At 43.1% G+C, this 22,404-nt stretch overlaps 1 protein-coding gene across 3 annotated transcripts in view; it reads left to right on the plus strand.

Annotated features, from left to right (window-relative positions):
- Positions 1 to 15,219: 15,219 nt before the first annotated feature.
- Positions 15,220 to 22,404, plus strand: part of LOC126354402 (solute carrier family 22 member 7-like) — a 68,644-nt gene continuing 61,459 nt past the window's right edge. For 2 of the 3 annotated variants that reach the window (XM_050004011.1, XM_050004013.1), the window contains exon 1: positions 15,220 to 15,296. In XM_050004011.1, the coding sequence (XP_049859968.1) occupies positions 15,276 to 15,296 (21 nt within the window). In that variant the 5' untranslated portion in view covers positions 15,220 to 15,275. The remainder of the gene's footprint in view (positions 15,297 to 22,404) is intronic. The other variant, XM_050004012.1, reaches the window with a different exon arrangement.

The following is a 22,404-nucleotide window of genomic DNA, read 5'->3' on the forward strand; positions in this document are numbered from 1 at the left end:
AGTTAACAACATTATCGATCTACAGGTTTCAGCTTTACTTTCACCCTTTTCTAGTTTCTTAATTGTCACTGTCCTTGCTAGTTACATGGATGAACAACGATGCATTGTTCCAACACTGTATTCAGTATGTATTTCACATTTAATAACGTCCATCTGTATCCGTTAGTCTAGAAGGCTGTAAAAATTGTTGCGTTGCTTCCTCACTTCTTTTGTGCGGCGTTGGGTCCACGGAAGAGGGACAGGTTTTTCAGTATTTTCTATAAAACGTCACCGTGTGTAGAAGCCTCATATTGTTTAGTGTACAACAAACTTGTTTTACCTTCATAAAAGGTTCTCGGTCATCACACAACTTTGTGGCGTACTTCGAAGATCTGTAGTTAGAATTACTTGGGGATGAAGAAAAACTTCCCACTGTCGAGATCCGATCCAGATAACTCGCGCCTTTGATACTAAAATAATCCTCGCTTGGCTGCGGAGTCCTTGAACATAAGCGACCACGTAAAGTATACAGGTACATATAAAACTTTCAAACTCGCTTTTGTCGGAAACGATTGAGAGTTTCTTCTTCCTGTTTACATGTGTCGAAGTCTTAGACGTGCACTATACATACTGTCAATATGAATCAAATCGGTGTGGGAAAGTTCATAAGTTCATACGATTCCCTTGTAAATCAATTATAAATCATCTCCTGTTGCACACACAGCTGATTAATGGCAACGTTTCCCGATAATGACCCATGCTATTTGCCATTAAAATTGCTACATCACGAAGATGACTTGCTTCAGATGCGAAATTTAGCCGACAACATGATGCTGTGATATGCAAATGACAAGCTTTTCAGAGCATCCACATAAGGTTGGCGCCGGTGGCGACACCTACAACGTGCTGACATGAGGAAAGTTTCCAGCCGATTTCTTATACACAAACAGCAGTTGACCGGCGTTGCCTGGTGAAAATCTGATGAATCGTGTAAGGAGGAGAATTGCGCACCATCACTTTTTCGACTTTGATAAAGGTCGGATTGTAGCCTATCGCGATTGCGGTTTACCCTATCGCGACATTGCTGCTCGCGTTGTTCGAGATTCAATGACTGTTAGCAGAATATGGAATCGGTGGGTACAGGAAGGGAATACGGAACGCCGTGGATCCCAACGGCCTCGTATCTCTAGCAGTCGAGATGACAGGCATCTTATCCGCATGGCTGTAACGGATCGTGCCACCACGTCTCGATCGCTGAGTCAACAGATGGGGACTTTTGCAAGATAATAACCATCTGTACGAGCAGTTCGATGACGTTCGCAGCAGCATGGACTATCAGCTCGGAGACCACGGCTGCGGTTACCCTTGGCGCTGCACCACAGACAGGAGCGCCTGCCATGGTGTACTCAACGACGTACCTGGGTGCACGAATGGCAAAACGTCATTTTTTCGGATGAATCGAGCTTCTGTTTACAGCATCATGATGGTCGCAACCGTGTTCGGGGACATCACGGTTAACGCACATTGGAAGGGTGTATTCGTCATCGCCATACTGGCGTATCACCCGGCGTGATGGTATGGGATGCCATTGGTTACACGTCTCGGTCACCTCTTGTTCGCACTGGCGGCACTTTGAACAGTGGACGTTACATTTCAGGTGTGTTACGACCCGCGGCCCTACCCTTCATTCGATCCCTGCGAAACCCTGCATTTCACAGGATAATGCACGACCGCATGTTGCAGGTCCTGTACGGGTCTTTCTGGATACAGAAAATGTTCGACTGCTGCCCCGGTCAGCACATTCTCCAGATCTATCACCAATTGAAAACGTCTGGTCAATTGTGGCCGAGCAACTTGCTCGTCATAATATGCCAATCACTACTCTTGATGAACTGTGGTATCGTGTAGAAGCTGCATGGGCAGCTGCACCAGTACACGCCATCCAAGCTCCGTTTGGCTCAATGCCCAGGCGTATCAAAGTCGTTATTAGTGCCAGAGGTGGTTGTTCTGAGTACTGATTTCTCAGGATCTATGCACCCAAATTGCGTCAAAATGTAATCACACGTGAGTTCTATTATAATATATTTGTCCAATGAATACCCGTTTATCATCTGCATTTCTTCTTTGTGTAGCAATTTTAATGGCCAGTAATGTATGTAGTGTTTTGTCATCTTCTGCGGATAACACCTACTTAAATTGCTTCTTAGCGAGAAATTTATGTAACTTGGACCGAAGTAATAGCGAAAACGATTTATCAACATTATTTAACATAATTCGCAGTAATTATCAATACTTGATTCATCATCTGATGGACATTTCACAGCTTTCGCTCTACGTATTGTGTGTTATTTTTCAGTTTTGTGAGTGTATTTAGTTCCTGTAGTACATTGGGAAACAAGTTAATTTTACAGCAGTTTCCTAATCATTAACAGAAGCTCTACTTCGCCATTTCAGTTGCCGTATACTTTTGTTGAAATGTGCTCTTATCACAGCGTTGGCACTTTAGAACACGAGTTGGGGTTCGGTTGAAGAAATACATAAGGACACTTGTTTCCTAATTAAAGATATATATTTCAGATATAAAGCAAAAAAATATAAAATACAAAATTTGAAACATATTTGACGCATCTTTCCGTTAGAAGGCCGTTAACTCCAGAATCGGTATGCCAATTAGGGAAAAGTCGTCGGGACCACTGAGGCAATCATCCTACCAACGCACCAGGTTGAAGATACCCGACTGTTGGAACACTGTGTCCTGCTGCTTGTAGAAGTACGTAACTACCTGCTGTACAACCACGTCCGACAGGAATCATCCACCCTTCACGGCCTTTTTTAAGGGACCTCAAGCGTGATAATCGAATGGGGGAGGAATCAGGACTGTAGAGTGTGTGCTCGAGTCTCTCCAATTTGAGGTGGCGTAATTCCTGTATTGCAATATTTGCGACATGGGGACTTGTGTTATGATGAAGTAGCAGCACCCTTTTTTGCACCACTCCATGACGGTGGTTTTCGATAGGCAAGCTGTCCCACACACATTCTTCATCGTCCGATAGATTCTGCAGATGTTTCTGCTTCGACAGCTACGGAAAGAATAACAGCACGTTGGTCCTTTTTGGAGACATTTGGTGATAACATTGCGTCAGTTCACATTTCTGCCTTCATCGCACGCACGTTGGAAGACACACATGCCAGACTAATGCCTTGCCTACATGTCGATACTTATAAACACACATTGCATATACGCTGCGGCAAAGCCCTCAATCGCAAGCTTTTTTTATCACCACTTACACTTTGTAATTTTTGTCTCGTCTGCCTTCCATACAAATAGGACTTTGTTGTTCTCTCTTGCAATCACCATCAGTATAGGATCATTTATTTGTAGTTCGCTAATAATATCACTTTAAGTACATGAAACTTCCTGGCAGATTAAAACTGTGTGTCAGACCGAGACTTGAACTCGGGACCTTTGCCTTTCGCGGGAAAGTTCTCTACCAACAGAGCTACCCAAGCACAACTCATGGCCCGTCCTCACAGCTTTACTTATGCCAGTACCTCGTCTCTTACCTTCCAAACATAAGCTCTCCTGCAGACCTTGCAGAACTAGCACTCCTGAAAGAAAGGAAGGTTGGTAGAGCACTTGACCGCGAAAGGCAAACGTCCCGAGTTCGAGCCTCGGTCTGGCATACAGTTTTAATCTGCCAGGAAGTTTCATATCAGCGCACACTCCGCTGTAGAGAGAAAATCTCATTCCGGAAACTTTAAGTACATATTTCCGAAATCGAAATTATCTTCTGTAAGAGCTCAGATATCGGAAGGTACATACACTGTAACTTTTTTTTTAAGTTACTGATCTGTCTGTTGCTCCGGATAAACTTTACTTTAAACCGATTCTTCACGTTTTGCAAGTCTCTTAAATATTTCCAGTTCAAACCACTTTCCTTCTTTAGTCTCGGTTTATATTGAAGATTCTCTGTTTTATTTCCCTTAAATTTGCACCTTGTCACTGTGTCAGAAAAGCGCCAAACATGTCATGGTGCCCTGCATTTGATTTAGTTGCGCTTACGTTCATATGTGTAGATAATTTCAGTTTCAAGCCAAGAACCAACTACATAACAAGGTCTATACATTATGTCTCCTTGGGTATCATCCACTGGTATGTCTCGTTCATAACAGAAAAGAAATTCTGCGATATTTGCTTTACTCAAAGTTCTTGGGGAGTTAGTATTTTCAAGTTTTCCTTCCGCCAAAAACTTGACCCTGTGAATTACAGCTTCCTTTTATGTAGTGTACATATCAACCAGGGTCGGCTCTAAGGGGGAGGGGGGCAGGCGTCAAAGGGACCACCGCTCTGGGTGGCAGGTTTTTGAGGACGGCAAGAACTTAAATATTAGTATGATTCCAAAAGAATGAATTAAACAAGACTATACGTTTTGTATGAACAGGAGAGAGAGTAAGTTGTAAATACAAACTCTTTATAGACGCTAATGTCTTACTGAAAACTATCTAAGGTATTGTAAGACAGGTGTCAAATAAAACACTGCAGTTGGTCACATTGGATGTGTCTTTTAAAATGGTAAAGCTTGCTAGTGACAGTGTTGCTAACTCAGTTTACACTAAGCGCTTACTCAACACGTGAAATGCACGTACGTCAGGATGAAAGCCACTACAGAAACGAAGAATATAATAAATAAATAACGACAAATTCATCTTTAACACCTATAGTAGCATCGCTGAGAAAAACACATTGTAATCGATACTTATTACAAAAATAAATGTACGCAAGTATTTAGTTGGTGCATAGGTTCGTAGCGTTTCTTCATGAGTTAAATGCACACAACAAACTCACGTAACATACTCTCCTTCAATTCTTTACAAAAGTCTGCCAACGTTGGGGTAGCTTTTCGATTTCACAACTAAAAATCAAGTGGTTTTGAGACGAAGAACTCTTCGAGTCATGTTCGGTGTGCATTATCATCCGGAAAGCGATTAGATTTAGATTCGATTAGTTTTTCGTTCCATACTCCCGTGTTGAGGAGATCCTTGCGGATGTGGAAAATGTCAGTTTTTTTAAGCTCAAATAAAAATACTAATAGTATGAATATATACAACACATCATTTGTTTTTATTAGAAAATTCGTCAATGGAGTAGAAGGAGTTGGCCACTACTAAGTCTTTCAGGCTCCTTTTAAACCGATCTTTATTCGTAACTAAATTTTTTTATGTTTGCTGGCAAATTATTGAAGATGAGTGTTCCTGAGTAGTGGACCCCTTTTCGAACTAAAGTAAGTGCTTTTAAGTCCTTGAGCAGATCATTTTTGTTCCTGGTATTGTATGTATGAACTGAGCTGTTTGTTGGAAAAACTGATATACTATTTAGGACAAATTTCATTAAGTAGTAAATATACTGAGAGGCAGTAGCTAGTATACCCAGTTCTTTGAAGAGGTTTCTACAAGACGTCCGTGAGTTTACTCCACAAATAATACGTATTACACGCTTTTGGACTCTGAAAACTTTTGTTTGACTTGAAGAGTTACCCCAAAATATTATTCCATAAAACATTATGGAATGAAAGTAGGTAAAGTATGCAAGCTTTTTTTACTTTTATGTCGCCTGTGTCTGCTAACACTCGAATTGCAAATACAGATTTGTTAATGTGTTTCTGCAGTTCTTTGGTGTGTCCTCCCAACTGAATTTATTATCAAGTTGTAATCCCAGGAATTTAAGACTGTCAACCTCTTCTATCTGCTCTTCTTTGTACTTTATGCATATGCTGGGAGAAAACCTCTTACTGGTTCTGAATGGCATATAGTGAGTCTTTTCGAAGTTTAATGTCAGTGAGTTGGCTTTCAACCATTTATTAATGTCCATGAAAATATCATTAGCAGATCTTTCCAGAGCTACACTCGACATACTATTTATTGTAATACTTGTGTCATCTGCAAACAAAACGAACTCTGCTTCTGGCAGTGTAACTGATGAGAGACCATTAATGTACACAAGAAAAAGCAATGGCCCTAAGATGGATCCTTGTGGGACACCACATGTAATTTCTTCCAATTCTGATGATGACTGATGACTTAATTCATTAGTCCCTTGCACTGACACCCTTTGTTTCCTGTTAGCGAGGTATGACTTGAACCATTAAGTAAGGTCTTTGAAGCTTATTCGGTGGAGAGCGGAAGAGGTGAAAATCTGAAGGCGCAGGATCAGATTAAGAAGGTGGGTACTGAGTGACTTCTCAACCCAACTCCGGTGAAGTGTGTTTCGTCAGGTTAGAAAAATGTGGGCGACCGTCATCGTGGAGTAGCATCACTTCAGGCAGTCTACCTGGTCGTTGTTCTTTGACTCCATCTGCAAGACGTGTCAGTTGTTGACAGTAAATGTCAGCAAAGATAGCTACACCTCGGGGAAGCAATACGCAGAACTCCACCCGGTCACTGTTCCACCAGATGCATAACATTATCTTTTGTAGATGCGCAAAGGCCATTGTACAGGGAATTCCTGCCTGGTTTGGGCTCAATAAATCCTTTCTTTTGCCTGTCTTAGCACAAAGACGCCGTCTCTCTTCACCAATAACGATACGCGATAGGAGTGGTCGGTGTTTCTCACGACTCCATTGATGATGAGCAAGCGGAAGTACATATAAGACTACTCAATGACTTTTGCGGTTTTGGATTAGAGCATTCGGTACCCATACGCTCGAGTTTTGAACCATTGCCATTCCATTCCAAAGTTGCATGATTGTGGAATGATCGCAGTTTATCACATTTGCCCGAGTGTACTGACATGCATCATTATGGATGCGTTTAAGAGATCTCCTTCAAACCCCGAAGGCTACTTGATCGTGGAGAGTCACTGACGTCGAAAAGGTTCTCCTTAAAAGGAGAAAACAATTAACTTGTCGTGTTCTGTCCAATGGCATAATCCCCATACACGACGAAAATGCCACTTGCTGCTTCCACTGTCACCCCTCAATCGAACTCGGACGAACATGTCGGAAATGATTCGATTGTTTCAGTTGGCACTGCATTTTCTAGCGTCCATAACTTCTCTCTTTATTTCCATATGACAAAATTACGATATGTAACCTTAAATACCAACATTGAACTACAAATAAAAAATAACAATCGTTAAATAAATCCATAGCAACTGGAGTACTAAATTAAGAAACCATAAAGCCACGAACTTATGCACCACCCCTAATACACTGTATATGTATGCATGTGTGTATGTTCTACATGTCCTTATAAACCACTGGACAGGTTTTAACCAACCCTGGTACATGTATCACGTACAATCTGAAAAAAACGCTGTGAAGGTAAGAATCATCTACCTATCAAAGGCGTCGGGATGGTGGTGAAAAGTAAAGTATCTCATGATGCGTAAGCAGCCAGACTGTATTCATCCAGTATTTGAGAATGAGAGCACTTAGTGTGTAAGGTGTCAGGCAAATCCAACACCTTCCATGAAAACCCTGACATGGTAAGCAAATCGGGCAGTATGTCACATAGCTCCGAATAAATCCTGACATTAAATTAACCAAAGTTATATGATCAACGAGTGAGCAAATGAAATACCACATACTAACACATGAACGCCGAAATGCATGTCATACCTTCCCACCATGAAACAGACGCAGTTCCTTGGGAAGAAACGAGAACAGAAGCGGACAGCAGAACCGTGTTAAGCTAGAAGGCCCTACGAGAAGGGACGGACACCCACATCTCTGGCTGACCGCCAGGACCACTCCTCAGCCAACGTTAAAAGATAGAAGAAGAACAGTATAGATCTTACGATAACACTAAAATTGCCACACCAGCTGCAAGTTTTAGTGTGAGACTTTTTCGCGTCTCTGTTACGTTGCAAACGTTAAAAACATTGCCCCACCACAAAAAGTATAAAGTTTCTCATTGGTAGACGGAATTTTTGTAGGCAGAGCTTAAGGTTAACATTGAGACTCTGATTGGTCAATTGAAAACACAGCCAGATAGCTTTTTTTAAACCAACTTCGCAGAATTGTAGTAAGGAGAAGTTAGAAAGAGTTGCTTCCGAGACGGCGAGGTGCATGGAGCTGTGCCGCCCGCCGCCCCCTGACGCTGCCTAAACACCGACAAAGTAATGAATGCACATGATGCCGCATTTTTGAGAGCAGAAGGCTTCACTCAGAACTGCACAAGTTGCATCTGCTACATCCCCTTTTTACGTAATACTAGTGTCGATCGTCAATTAAATCTCACGGTGTTCACATTTGCTACTTGAAGTAAAAATCTGAAACGCGATGATTTTTCTGTTATCTAGTTATTGAGAAGCCACATCGGCCACTGTAATTTTCGACAAGTTAGATAAGTAATTAAAGATAATTGAGGGTCACTGTAGATCATTTTGATAGTTTTCTCTTTTGTGAAACTTAATTTAAACCTAGATTATAGACGTGATATGGCATAGACCATCCTTCGATCCATTGTAGAACTAGGAAACCCATTCAGGGAATATTCGTTCACATTTTTGTTGAAAGCAGTTGGTTTTTATCATCCTGTAATAAAATATTTCCTTTTATCAATAGTGCAATTTATAAACAATGTTTTGTGAGCAGAATAAAATTTCCAATGGTAAACTTAACTGCTTTTTCTACGTTATTTTACTAGCTAACTAAAAATAGGAAAGCCTTGAACCACTTCCACTAAATTTAGTTAGTATAAATATTCTTTTACAGGGAGTGGAGCTGACGCTGAAATCATTAAGTATTTAATTATAGCATCGCTAGTTTCACTGCATTCTTCTGAACTCTACATGTCATGTGTGGTCAGGCGTCTAATTACCAGCAACAGGTCCCAGGTTCAAACTAATCAATTCCCTAAAAACACGCTCAGTGCGTCGTTGCACGAAAGTGGTAGGGAGACACGACTTAGAACAAACAGACACCACTAAGAATGTTAGAAGTGACTTGCGACAAACTTTGCACATAATTTAAAACCTTTACAAAACTGGTCCTTGCTTACAACCGCACAAAATTATGAAATGAATTTTTTTTATCGTTTACAATATTTTCGCAGTTGAAGCAATAAAACTGCTGCATCAGACATGACTGATATCTTACTTCTTTACTACAAATTTTATTCATAACACATTTTGCAGACAGAATTAATATATACCACTAAGTGTACCTGAAAAATTATATAATTTTGCAACATACAGTGCAGGAGGTACGACGTCATAAACACTGAATGCACGGAAAACAACCGAATCACGCAAAACGTTTAAATTTATTTCTTCTTTGTTACTATGTTCGCAACACACTACGAACTGAACGTCCACATCCAACGCTAAATGTATTCGAAAAATCTATCGCAGAACGATGTGTAGTTCAGGTGTTGCGGCATCAAATTCTGAGATGCGTCAAAAACTGCTGCATCACTAATGACAATTCAATTTACTATTTCTTTACTACTAACCCTACTCGCAATGCATTTCGCAGACAATGTCCACGTATATCAATGTATGTGCCTGCAAAATTAACCACACGAAGTTCAGGAGATATGACGTAATTAACAATGAACTGCGTGAAAACCAAACCACAGAGCAAATTTCATTACACACAGGTGAAATTTATGTAGGACTGTGCGAGTGAAATAAGTTGGACATGTGCGAATGTGGACTAAGCCATAGGTAAAAAGCTGCTCCCAAATCCCTGGATCAGCCGGCCACTGTGGTCCAGCGGTTCTAGGCTCTTCAGTCCAGAACCACGCGGCTGCTACAGGCGCAGGTTCGAATCCTGCCTCGGGCATGGATGGGTGTGATGTCCTTAGGTTAGTTAGGTTTAAGTAGTTCTAGGTTCTAAGGGACTGATGACCTCAGATGTTAAGTCCCACAGTGCTTAGAGCCATTTGAAACCGCTGATACATATATTATTTATTATCTGGAAGGAAATCCTGCGGAGAAAGCAGCAACCTATTACTTGGGTGGGGGTGCTTAAGTTGGAGAGAGAATTAGGAAGCAGGACATGGACTGATGCAGTGGAGGAAGAAGGAGAAGGACACCGATAGGAGGTGGAGACATACAGAGAGAAGAGAGTGGGGGAGATGGATAGAGAGAGAATCAGCATGAGGAGAAGGCAGGGAGGTGTCAGGAGTAGATGGACAGAGATAGGGAGAAGGAATAGTGGACAAAGAGAGAGGGAAGGAAGGGATTGACATATGGGAGCAGGGACATGGGCAGAGGGGAAGGAGCAGATGGTCAGAAGAGGGACGAGTGGATTGATGGAGAAAGGGGCAGGAGGTGATGGAGTATGTTGAAGGCAATGGACAGTGTGTGGGTGTTGAGGAGATGGATGAAGGGGGCCTAGAGGATGGACAGAGAAAGGTGGGAGGAGCAGTGGGACAGAGAGAGGGAAAAGAAGAGATGAAGAGACATGGGATGAGGACATCGACAGAGGAAGAAGGGAAAGATGGAGAGAGGGAGGGGCAGGAGAGTATCGACAGAGGGGCAGAAGCAGAATGACAGTGAGTGGAAATCAACAGAGAGGGGGTGCAGGAGATGGAGATAGGGAGGGGAAGCCAGAGATCGACTAACAGATGACTGAAATAAATATACAGGGTGAGTCACCTAACGTTACCGCTGGATATATTTCGCAAACCACATTAAATACTGACGAACCCATTAAACAGACCGAACGTGAGGAGAGGGGCTCGTGTAATTGTTTAATACAAATGATACAAAAATGCACGGAAGTATGTTTTTTAACACAAACCTAGGTTTCTTTAAATGGAACCACATTAGTTTTGTTAGCACATCTGAACATATAAACAAATACGTAATCAGTGTCGTTTGTTGCATTGTAAAATGTTAATTACATCCGGAGACATTGTAACCTAAAGTTGACGCTTGAAACCTCCGATGTTCAGTTGCGTGTTCTAACAAACACGGGCCACGGTCGGCGAGCAGCATCTGCAGGGACATGTTTACGATGACGACCGTGTTTACGAGTGTGGCTGCAGTGCACTGTTGTGGTTTGGTCTAGCTGTCGCAGTGTCCGCATGTAGCGCTTGCTGCTGTTGTTATTCTGCATTCGTCTCCTCACGCAGACCAACTGTTGTACACTGTGTTACCAGACGTCTGTGATAGTGTAGTTTTGTAGGAACTATGAACATGGTGTATTCGAACTCTGAAAAGGCGGAGATGATACTCATCAGTGGCGAGTATCGACGAAATGCAGCTGACGCCTGCAGGGTGTATGCAGAACGGACCCGGACGGAGAGCATCCAACGTGCAGCACATTGCAAAACATCTACACACAACTGTATGCAACAGGTCGTAGCACGCAAACGGGTCAGTAACAGGCCCGTCACAAGAGAAGCGGGTGCAGTTGGTGTGTTAGCTGCTGTTGCCATGAACTCACACATGAGTACACCAGACATTGCGAGAGTCGGTGGACTGAGTCAAAGTAGTGTCACGCGCATACTGCATCGTCACCGCTTTCACCCGTTTCATGTGTCCCTACATCAGCAATTACATGGTGATGACTTTAATCATCGAGTGCAATTCTGTCAATGGGCATTAACAGAGAATGCGTTGCAGTTCTACTTTCAGTTCTACCGGGTTTCACAAACCATGGGGCAGTGAATATACGGAACATGCATTACTGGTCCGTGGACAATCCTCGCTGGCTCAGACAGGTAGAGCGACAGCGCCGTGGACTGTAAATGTATGGCGCGGAATCTTTGGCGACCACCTCATTGGTCCTCACTTCATTGCAGGTGCCGAAACAGCTGCAACATACATCGCGTTTCTACAGAATGCTCTGCCAATGTTGTTCGAAAATGTCCCACTGGAAACGCGTCGACGTATGTGGTATCAGCATGATGGTGCACCTGCACATTCTGCAATTAACACTAGACTGACCCTTGACAGGTTGATCGACGGGCCGTTCATAGGACGTGGAGGACGCATAAATTGGACAGCCCGTTCTCCTGATCTTACACGTCTGGACTTCTTTCAGTGAGATACGTTAAAGGAGAATGTGTACCGTGATGTGCCTACAACTCCAGAGGATATGAAACAACGTATTGTGGCAGCGTGCGGCGACATTACACCAGATGTACTGCGGCGTGTACGACAATCATTACGCCAGAGATTGCAATTTTGTGCAGCAACTGATGGCCACCACATTGAACACCTATTGGCCTGACATGTCGGGACACACTATTCCACTCCGTAATTGAAAACGGAAACCACGTGTGTACGTGAACCTCACCCCTCATGGTAATGTACATGTGCCTCAGTGAAAAAGGCCGTTAAAAAGGTGTTAGCATGTGGTCTTAATGTGCTGTTCCAGTCTCTTCTGTACCTAAGGTCCATCACCGTTCCCTTTGGATCCCTACGTAATTCGGTACTCTCCGATACACACGATCGAACAGCGGAGGAGTGGCACTCAAGCGTCAACTTTAGGTTACAATATCCCGGATGTAATTAACATTTTACAATGCAACAAGCGGTACTGATTACGTATTTTTTTATATGTTCAGATGTGTTAACAAAACTAACTGGGTTCCATTAAAAAAAACTAAGTTTATGTTAAAAAACATACTTCCGTGCATTTTTTATGGTTTGTATAAACCAATTACACTAGCCCCTCTCTTCACGTTCGGTCTGTGGAATCGATTCGTCAGTATTTGATGTGGTTTACGACACATATCCAGCGGTAATGTTAGGTGACTCACCCTATATACTCCGGGAGTGCCAGATATTCAGCTAGTAAATAAATAAGAAATGAAAGTAAATTATGTACTGTCCATCACAAGCTAGTCTTTTGAATCTAGATATTGTAATTAATCCTCATTTACATGTAGAAATATGCATGACATCCTTTCGCAACTACCCCCACACCCTTGGATTTTCCTTTAATGTCATTTACCATTTACGTTCCTCTCCTTCTGCATGCAGTTTATTTAGCTTTTCACTGTAATACATGGACTGCTTGTTCTCGGCCGTCAATCGTGGCCGGGCATGTGAGAAAGCGCGTATTCTCGACATCCAATCATTGACGCCTTTCCTTTATGTACTACTAAAATACTAAATACCCACTGGAGATTTAAACACGTTTTTTAACAAATAAATACTTAAATGTAAATCACTCGCTGTTCTATGACCTTCCTCTTTGTACAGCGGAAGCGCTGACGATCTCACCGATAATGCAGCACTGAGATGAGCTGGTTGCTCCAGGTGTCTCACTGCAGCTGTCTCAGGTAGTTCCACTCCGTCTCCTCCGAGGTGTTGTGAATTCTCCTCTCGTAAAAATGTTTTTTTTTTATTTGAACCGGATGATGAACATACATCGCTGAACCAAAGTTGCAACCGGCAAGGGTGGCTGAGCGGTTCTAGGCGCTTCAGTCTGGAACCACGCGACCGCTACGGTCACAGGTTCGAATCCTACCTCGGGCATGGATGTGTGTGATGTCCTTAAGTTAGTTTTAAGTAGTTGTAACGTCTAGGGGAATGATGACCTCAGATTATAAGTCCTATAGTGCTCAGAGCCATTTGAAACCCTTTTGAACCAAAGTTGCAAATGCAATATCTGACATGAAACTGAGGAATGAAACCAGGAAACTGTCATTATGGCAAGAGATTTTGTTTAACAGTGGATAACGTAAGCAACATTTAAAATTTTTAAAACATTAACATATTTATTTATTTTGAGTTCGTTCTTTCTTCCCTGAAAGATACACATGTTCCTTAGTTGGATCAGAAATCCGTCCCTACGCTGTTTTTGCATTGGGACATATTCCTAATCCTCGTATCAACGATGCGTGGCAGACCTTGTCTGCATCGCTTCTGTGTTATACGCATAGTGCTTTCTCCCATGGTCGCCTGCTGTGGCGTTTCTCTTGGACGGCTTGGATGGTACATGTACAGCAACTGCCGTCATTCTGGTGGTGCTCGTGTCTCTGCACCGAGTGCTCCCCTCCACTTTCGTTACATACTCTATAGTGCATCACATACACATCTGTAGCAAATACGTTGTTTTCTGCTTTCGTGGACTGTGTGGTTTCATCCTCCATCAGTTGTAGTTTAATGAGCTTTTTTTCATTTTGTTTTGGAACTTCAGACCAAATTACCCAAGTCTTAACAAAAATATCTGTTCTGCACCAATTATTACAATTGCTGCTATTAAGATTCAGGCATTGATACTTCCTTTAGAAAACATGTTTTAAGTTTTGTATACTAAAAATGGTTCAAATGGCTCTGACCACTATGGGACTTAACTTCTCAGGTCATCAGTCCCCTATGACTTAGAACTACTTAAACCTAACTAACCTAGGGACATCACACACATCCATGCCCGAGGCAGGATTCGAACCTGCGACCGCAGCGGTCGCGCGGTTCCAGACTGTAGCGGATAGAACCGCTGGGCCACTCCGCCCGGCTTTCTGTAATACCTTCATAATATATTGGGGGGGGGGGGGGGAGGGGAGTGCGGGGGAAGAATTCTGATTTACTTCAACAAAGTAACAAAGTTGTAGTGTTGGAAACAGCACGCAGGTTTGTCTTCACACATCGCAAAGCCGTATTTATTGAATGGTAATCTTCTTATGGGTAAAAATTAAGGAGAATCCTTTTTTACGCTCTTATCCGGTTGTAGAATTTGATTAGCTGTCAGCTAATTAAACCGAAATTCCAGTGGTGAGAAATACAAACTGTAGAAGTGTCCCCTTATTTGAAGTACACCCCCTCTTGCCTAAGGAATGTACAACACGGCATAATAATTGTAGCTGTACTGAGAAAACACGTGATGTTATTTCGGAAGAACAGTTTCGTTCCTAATGCATGTCATTTAGAATGCATACTCCTCGTGTCGCGTCCGACAGTCCTCATGAGTTTCACTTGCGGTTCTTTTACTGTTTTCAGTTCATAAAAAGCCCTCGAATAAACACTGTCGCATAAATCCGAAAGAATATGCTAAAACAGTCTTGTTTGAGGCTTATCTTCCGTTTTTAAGTCCGTTTGTAGCCGTATTAATTTGCATTCAGATTAAGTATAGCTTTCCAATTGCCTTACACGTTATTGGGAAGGCCTTGAGGACGGTATCTAGCACGACATTGAAGTATACAATAGTCGTCTTGACTCATTAACGTCAGACACGTCCTAACGTAAATTTTGTCACTAATGAGCCTAGGATCTTTATTTTCGTGTTATCACCATAACCAGGACTAATAAGACACTGTGCCCTCAAGCTCTTCAGGTTCATTGTAACAAGAGTGGTGACAGGTACACGAATCCACTGCGCCGTGGCACCTACAGGATGGCTGACGAAGATGTACGAGTATGTTCTCATTTTACTATAAGCGCTGTAGTTATACTGTCTGTCTGTATCTCTCTGTGTTGTCTTTACACACTTCACGGGAATTAAAATGAGTAACCGAATACTTGTATGTTATAACGTCACCTTATTCAATCTCTTCGCGAAAAGTACTGGAATGATTCTACAGCAGTAGAGATGCCACAGTTCTATAAACTTGTGTCTAAGAACACTTGTAAATGTACGAGCATGAGTCGCGTAAGACTTAACACCCCCTTTATTCCGGTGGCGATTGCACGTATCGACAAGCTGTGTTCGGCGAATCATAGGAAACTATGGGGCACATACGTTGGTATGTGCACAACAATCACAACGTTTATATTGACCGAGATAATGAGGCAAGTACATGTTTTTTAAATGAGACGCTATACTTTTTTACTTTTTTTACCATCATTCGAATGCTCTGCAAAAGACGCGTGTAGTGATGTAACGATGGTTGCTATTGTGATTCAAACTTTGCTTAAAAGAGGGCGGATGAGGATTTACATACGTAGCGTAGGGCGTGCATGGCGCACAGAGCACGGCAACTCGGCCCGAGGGTCGCGCGAGGCGTGTTTACAGTCTGGAGCCACTTCCGACCACCTCGACCTTCAATCGTACAATATTTCCCAGCGTCTTTTAAGCGAAGTTTTAGTGTTACATCACTATACCCGTCTTTTCCAGAGCGTTCGAATGATGCTAAAGAAAAGTACAGCGTCCCATTTAAAAAACATGTACTTGTCTCATTATCTCGGTCAATATAGGCCGGCCAGTGTGGCCGGGCGGTTGTAGGTGCTACTGTCTGGAACCGCGCGACCGCACCGGTCACAGGTTCGAATCCTGCCTCGAGCATGGATGTGTGTGATGTCCTTAGGTTAGTTAGGTTTAAGTAGATCTAAGTTCTAGGGGCTGATGACCACAGATGTTAAGTCCAATAGTGCTCAGAGCTATTTCTTTCGATCGTGTGTTTCGGAGAGCACCGAATTACGTAGGGATCCAAAGGGAACAGTGATGGACCTTACGTACAGAAGAGACTAGAACAGCACATTACGTCCACATGCTAACACCTTCTTATTGGTCTTTTTCACTGACGCACATGTACATTATCATGAGCCCGCACGTCGTGGTCGTGCGGTAGCGTTCTCGCTTCCCGCGCCCGGATCCCCGGGTTCGATTCCCGGCGAGGTTAGGGATTTTCTCTGCCTCGTGATGGCTGGATGTTGTGTGTTGTGCTTAGGTTAGATAGGTTTTAGTAGTTCTAAGTTCTAGGGGACTGATGACCATAGATGTTAAGTCCCATAGTGTTCAGAGCCATTTTTTGAACATTATCATGAGGGTTGAGGTACACGTACACACGTGGTTTCCGTTTTCAATTACGGAGTGGAATAGATTGTGTCCCGACATGTCAGGCCAATAGATGTTGAATGTGGTGGCCATCATTTGCTGCACACAATTGCAATCTCTGGCGTAATGAATGTCGTACACGCCGTTGTACATCTGGTTTAATGTCACCGCAGGCTGCCACAATACGTTGTTTCATATCCTCTGGGGAAGTAGGCACACCACGGTACACATTCACCTTTTACGTACCCCACAGAAAGAACTCCAGTGGTGTAAGATCAGGAGAACGGGCTGTCCAATTTATGCGTCCGCCACGTCCTATGAAACGCCTTCGAACGGGCACCTCGCCTCTCATGGTAATGTACATGTGCGTCAGTGAAGAAGGCCAATAAAACGGTGTTAGCATGTAGAAGTAATGTGCTGTTCCAGTCTCTTCTGTATCTAAGGTGCATCACCGTTCCCTTTGGATCCCTACGTAATTCGGTGCTCCCCAATACACACGATCGAACAGCGGAAAAGTGGTACTCAGGGGTCAAATTTAGGTTACAATACCTCCGGATGTAATTAACATTTTACAACACAACAAACGGCACTGATTACGAGTTTGTTTATATTTTCAGATGTGCTACCAAAACTAACGGGGTTCCATTTAAAGAAACCTAGCTTTGTGTTAAAAAACATACTTCCATGCATTTTTTATGGTTTGCATTAATAAATTACACTAGCCCCTCTCCTCACGTTCAGTCTGTGGAATCGATTCGTCAGTATTTGATGTGGTTTACGAAATATATCCAGCAGTAATGTTAGGATATATATATATATATATATGTGTGTGTGTGTGTGTTTGTGTGTGTATGTGTATGTGTGTGTGTGTATGGGTGTGTATGTATGTATGTATGTGTGTGTATGTATTTATATGTGTGTATGTATATGTATGTGTATGTATATATGTGTGTGTATGTATGTCTAAGCTTAGCTAACAGTAACCAAGATTATCAGAAAAGTGAAAATATCTGCGATATACATTTTATCGATCTCCGTAGCTGACCCTGTCAAGCTGTAACACGGATGACTTCGGTTTGGTTCCTGGAACCGCCATGGAGTTTTTGGTGGTGGGAGGACTGCAACGGGCTGCAGTAAGCCTCGTAATGCCAGATTAGACGCGACTTGAGTCAGAAACAGTGGGTACAGAGTCAAGAAAGGCGGCAACGGCAAGGAGAGTGGTTTGCCGAACCCACACCTCTTCATACCGCATCATAGGACATGATCAGCGTAGGATTACAAGGTGGCTGGTCCGATCCAGTTGAGCCCTCAGAGCCAAAATGTGGAGCTTTATATATACATCCTGCAATGTGGAATTTTATATTTGGAATTCTGTGCAGAATAGATATAAATCAGTGTGGTGTAAACCAGGCGTTCAGTAACATATGTGTGACCAATGAAACTGAAAAAGTAAACAAAGGACAATGTGCCAGTATGCAAGTATGAAGAAATAAACCATGCGAGTCAAGGATAAGTATGACAGCTACTGCTTCTTACATACTCTGTTACTGTGGTAATTAACGAAATGGACAGAACGCCAGGGGATTTTAAAATTGTAGAGAAGTATAAGCAGCCTAGTTATCACAGGGTTAATTGAAACCTGGAAGTTAAGGAAGGCAGGATTCGGTTACAATTGTGGACGGGTCCTTAATCAGTTACTACTGGTTCCCTTTTGCAGTTACACACATTTATTTTGAAATGCTAATTCCAGACTCAGCAATAAATGAAGATATCACACGTTATTAATGAAAGAATAAACAACTGAGTAATTAATACTGCTTTCAGTGCGTTACGATTTACCAAAAGAGCATAAGACACAGAGAGAGCAAATAATGTTTTAAAAACAAGCCAATGTCATCCGATTTAGAATTTTAAGCCAAGTAACCACAGTCATGGCTGAAGGCCTTTAACGCCAAGAACGGGAATTGTAAAAAAGTTCAAACACATTGTAAAACAGCAATGCAATAGCAAAGGTTAATTTAAAAAGACAGGCAAATGATCACCAAACGAGTTAGACAAAATGATGGTAACTTTGGTAGCATATCCATTTAAGCCTGCTGTAATGCCAAGAAGGGCAATTATATAAAAATACATAAAGTGAAACAGCAAATACGACAGAAAAGGTTAATTCAAAAGGACAAGCAAAAGATCACCAAAGCCGGAACCGGCGGTCTGGTCGCAGTCCGCAGAATACTGTGCTTAGAGCGCCCGGAACGAGAAAGGTGTCACTACCACCAGAGTAGAAGAATCGTCAACCAACCTACAATCAATAAAGCTGTCAAAGTTACATGCCTCACCGGACAGCAGCGGCAAGGCGAGGAAACTTTTGCTGCCATTAGATACACTATCTTCCAGGGCAGGTAACTGGGGCGTTAGCGGACACGACGCAGGAAAAATGGTGGAGGTTTCTCTACTTGAATCCGAATGCACTCAACTGAAAGCTTGCCGGATCCGGTTTACGACAAGGTCAATCCGGCAGTCCATGCGTGCTGCCAGCAGTCCCGGCCTGTTCTTGCACTGCGCGGACCTGGCTCCTCCTGAGTCCCCAACCGAACTGCATACTGACACGACCCGGAAGAAGCACGACGTCGCCCCAAAGATAGGGCCACAGTTACTACATATCGATAACCGCCGCTGCTGCTACTAGCAGACAGGCAACACTTGTGAAACCAAGCGGTGCCAGTCAACACGAGAAATAGACAAACAACCGCAACCATGTCAACTAAACGATACGGTCTGGCCTCCAACAGAGGAAACAGAGCGCAATTAAAGAAATGGGACTCAATAGAAAGCAATGTAAGAGTTTTCAAGACTGACAGAAATACTTTAGAAGAACTACTGCACTCCAGATAGGAACATAGGCACAGTTTATTCTACTCTCCTATCTGTATCGCTTGATGCGCAAGCAGCGGTTTCTGTCCCACGAAAATGAGAGACCCACCTGTGCAATGAATGCAAAAACTTACGGAGCAACTAACTCAGAAAATATGCTATATGCTCAATATGTGACCGCTGAAGCAAACGCACGCTGTGAATACAAATGCACATCCACGAGTTACTAAATTGTAGACACCTACCTAGTGCAGGAAATATAGCGCAGTCTGATTCTGATGATGTACGTGTAGGGCTGAAGATTTCGTCATTTGGAACTATTTATCTGCGAAACAATATGTTCGCTGACGCTGCACCGCAATGGGAAACAACTTTTTGTATTGGTTATGCCCCTGAGAGGCGACAGGACGTAGGCACATTGTGGTGTACTGATGTCTTGTGTATTGTCCACAGTCCAGACATGGCAATGTGATGCGAACAAATTCCCAAGCTCTACGTTAGTACTGATTTTAATCTGTATGTAAATAATAGTAATCGCTGATTGAAGGAACAAGTGGTGTTGCTGTATGAGAAATGGAACAGGTGTTGTACCGATTTTAATGAAGCAGTGAAGATCAGTATTCCATTCGAATCTGGACATGAGGCGAACCAGGACACACCATGTGGTTGGTAGTGGCGAATGATTACGGAGTGAGCCGAGGCTGGGTCGGCCCGGGACGTAGTGTCTTGCATGGGCAAGGTGGTGGAGAACACAGCGAAGAACTTGGCAAAAACGATAATTCCATATCCATAGGCGGATTTCCTTCCATTTTGGGAAAGTGAATCTGTCTGACTAGCGCCTTCCAGCAAAGACAGCATAGCTCCGTCGGTAAATAACTAAGGTTAAGCAGGAAGCAGGGGGAAAACGTATATGAAGTCGTGACTCCGTAACTCGAGTGCTAGGGAGTCAGTAAGTACGAGTTAACCATGAGCACATTTAATTTCACGAAAAAGATGGTGGTTGACATCACAGTGGTGCAGCGAGAGGAAAGGGAGGTAGGAACGCCACTGTCTTTGATTATTGGAGGTGAAATGGATGGATGGCCGGCAAAATCAGTCGCCCAAATCTGGGAAACTCGAGGTGCATTCAAGTTCTAAGGCCTCCGATTTCTTTTTATAGTTAACTACTCACCCGAAATCAATGGAACTGGCGTTACTTCTCGATGTAATCGCCCTGCAGACGTACGCATTTTTCAGAAAGCTGACGCCATGACTCCATGGCAGCGGCGAAGGCTTCTTTAGGAGTCTGTTTTGACGAATGGAAAATCGCTGAGGCAATAGCAGCACGGCTGCTGAATGTGCACGGAGAGTGTCTTTCATTGTTGGAAAAAGCCAAAAGTCACTAGGAGCCAGGTCAGGTGAGTAGGGAGCATGAGGAATCACTTCAAAGTTGTTATCACGAAGAAACTGTTGCGTAACGTTAGCTCGATGTGCGGGTGCGTTGTCTTGGTGAAACAGCACACGCGCATCCCTTCCGGGACGTTTTTGTTGCAGTGCACGAAGGAATTTGTTCTTCAAAACATTTTCGTAGGGTGCACCTGTTACGTAGTGCCCTTTGGAACGCAATGGGTAAGGATTACGCCTTCGCTGTCCCAGAACATGGACACCATCATTTTTTCAGCACTGGCGGTTACCCGAAATTTTTTTGGTGGCGGTGAATCTGTGTGCTTCTATTGAGCTGACTGGCACTTTGTTTCTGGATTGAAAAATGGCATCCACGTCTCATCCATTGTCACAACCGACGAAAAGAAAGTCCCATTCATGCTGTCGTTGTGCGTCAACATTGCTTGGAAACATGCCACACGGGCAGCCATGTGGTCGTCCGTCAGCATTCGTGGCACCCACCTGGATGACACTTTTCGCATTTTCAGGTCGTCATGCAGGACTGTGTGCACAGAACCCACAGAAATACCAACTCTGGAGGCGATCTGTTCAACAGTCATTCGGCGATCCCCCCAAAAAATTCTCTCCACTTTCTCGATCATGTCATCATACCGGCTTGTGCGAGCCCAAGGTTGTTTCGGTTTGTTGTCACACGATGTTCTGCCTTCATTAAACTGTCGCACCCACAAACGCACTTTCGACACATCCATAACGCCATGACCACATGTCTCCTTCAACTGTCGATGAATTTCAGTTGGTTTCACACTACGAAAATTCAGATAACGAATGATTGCACGCTGTTCAAGTAAAGAAAACGTCGCCATTTTAAGTATTTAAAACAGTTCTCATTCTCGCCCCTGGCGGTAAAGTTCCATCTACCGTACGGTTCTGCCACCTCTGGGACGTATTGGCAATGAACACGGCCTTATTTTAAAACAATATGCATGTTTCTATCTCTTTCCAGTCCGGAGAAAAAAAATCGGAGCCTTAGAACTTGAATACACCTCGTAAGCAGTGTGTTTAGCTGAAATAGAGCCAGTGTTTGTGAAGTAATGGCGCGCAGGTTGTGCAACTTTATAGCTGAATTAAAGTGTCACTTGGATTGTGAGAATGACTGGTCTAATCGAACGTAGTTCACTTATCAAAGCTTATTCTGCGCATCCACATGGATTCTATTGGCTCGGTCAGTAAGGTGGGGCACTTACTCCTGATACTGTCTTTCTGGTTTGTGGTCAAGCAATCAAGCAACGGACAATGGTAAACTGTGGCTTATGGTGGTCGCTATTGTTTGGGATTGTGAGACTTAAGTGGGGCAGGACTGCTTAGTTCTATATCGTTCCTTTGGAAAAGATTCTGGCACTGTGCAGGGAAGACTCATGTGGCGAAAACAGTACCGTTCTTGAGAGAGCGCAGTTGCGACTAGCCAAATTGTGACCAGTTTCATTACAAATTTTTA

The sequence above is a fragment of the Schistocerca gregaria genome, chromosome 3 (assembly GCF_023897955.1).
Source record: "Schistocerca gregaria isolate iqSchGreg1 chromosome 3, iqSchGreg1.2, whole genome shotgun sequence".
Lineage (NCBI taxonomy): Eukaryota > Metazoa > Arthropoda > Insecta > Orthoptera > Acrididae > Schistocerca > Schistocerca gregaria.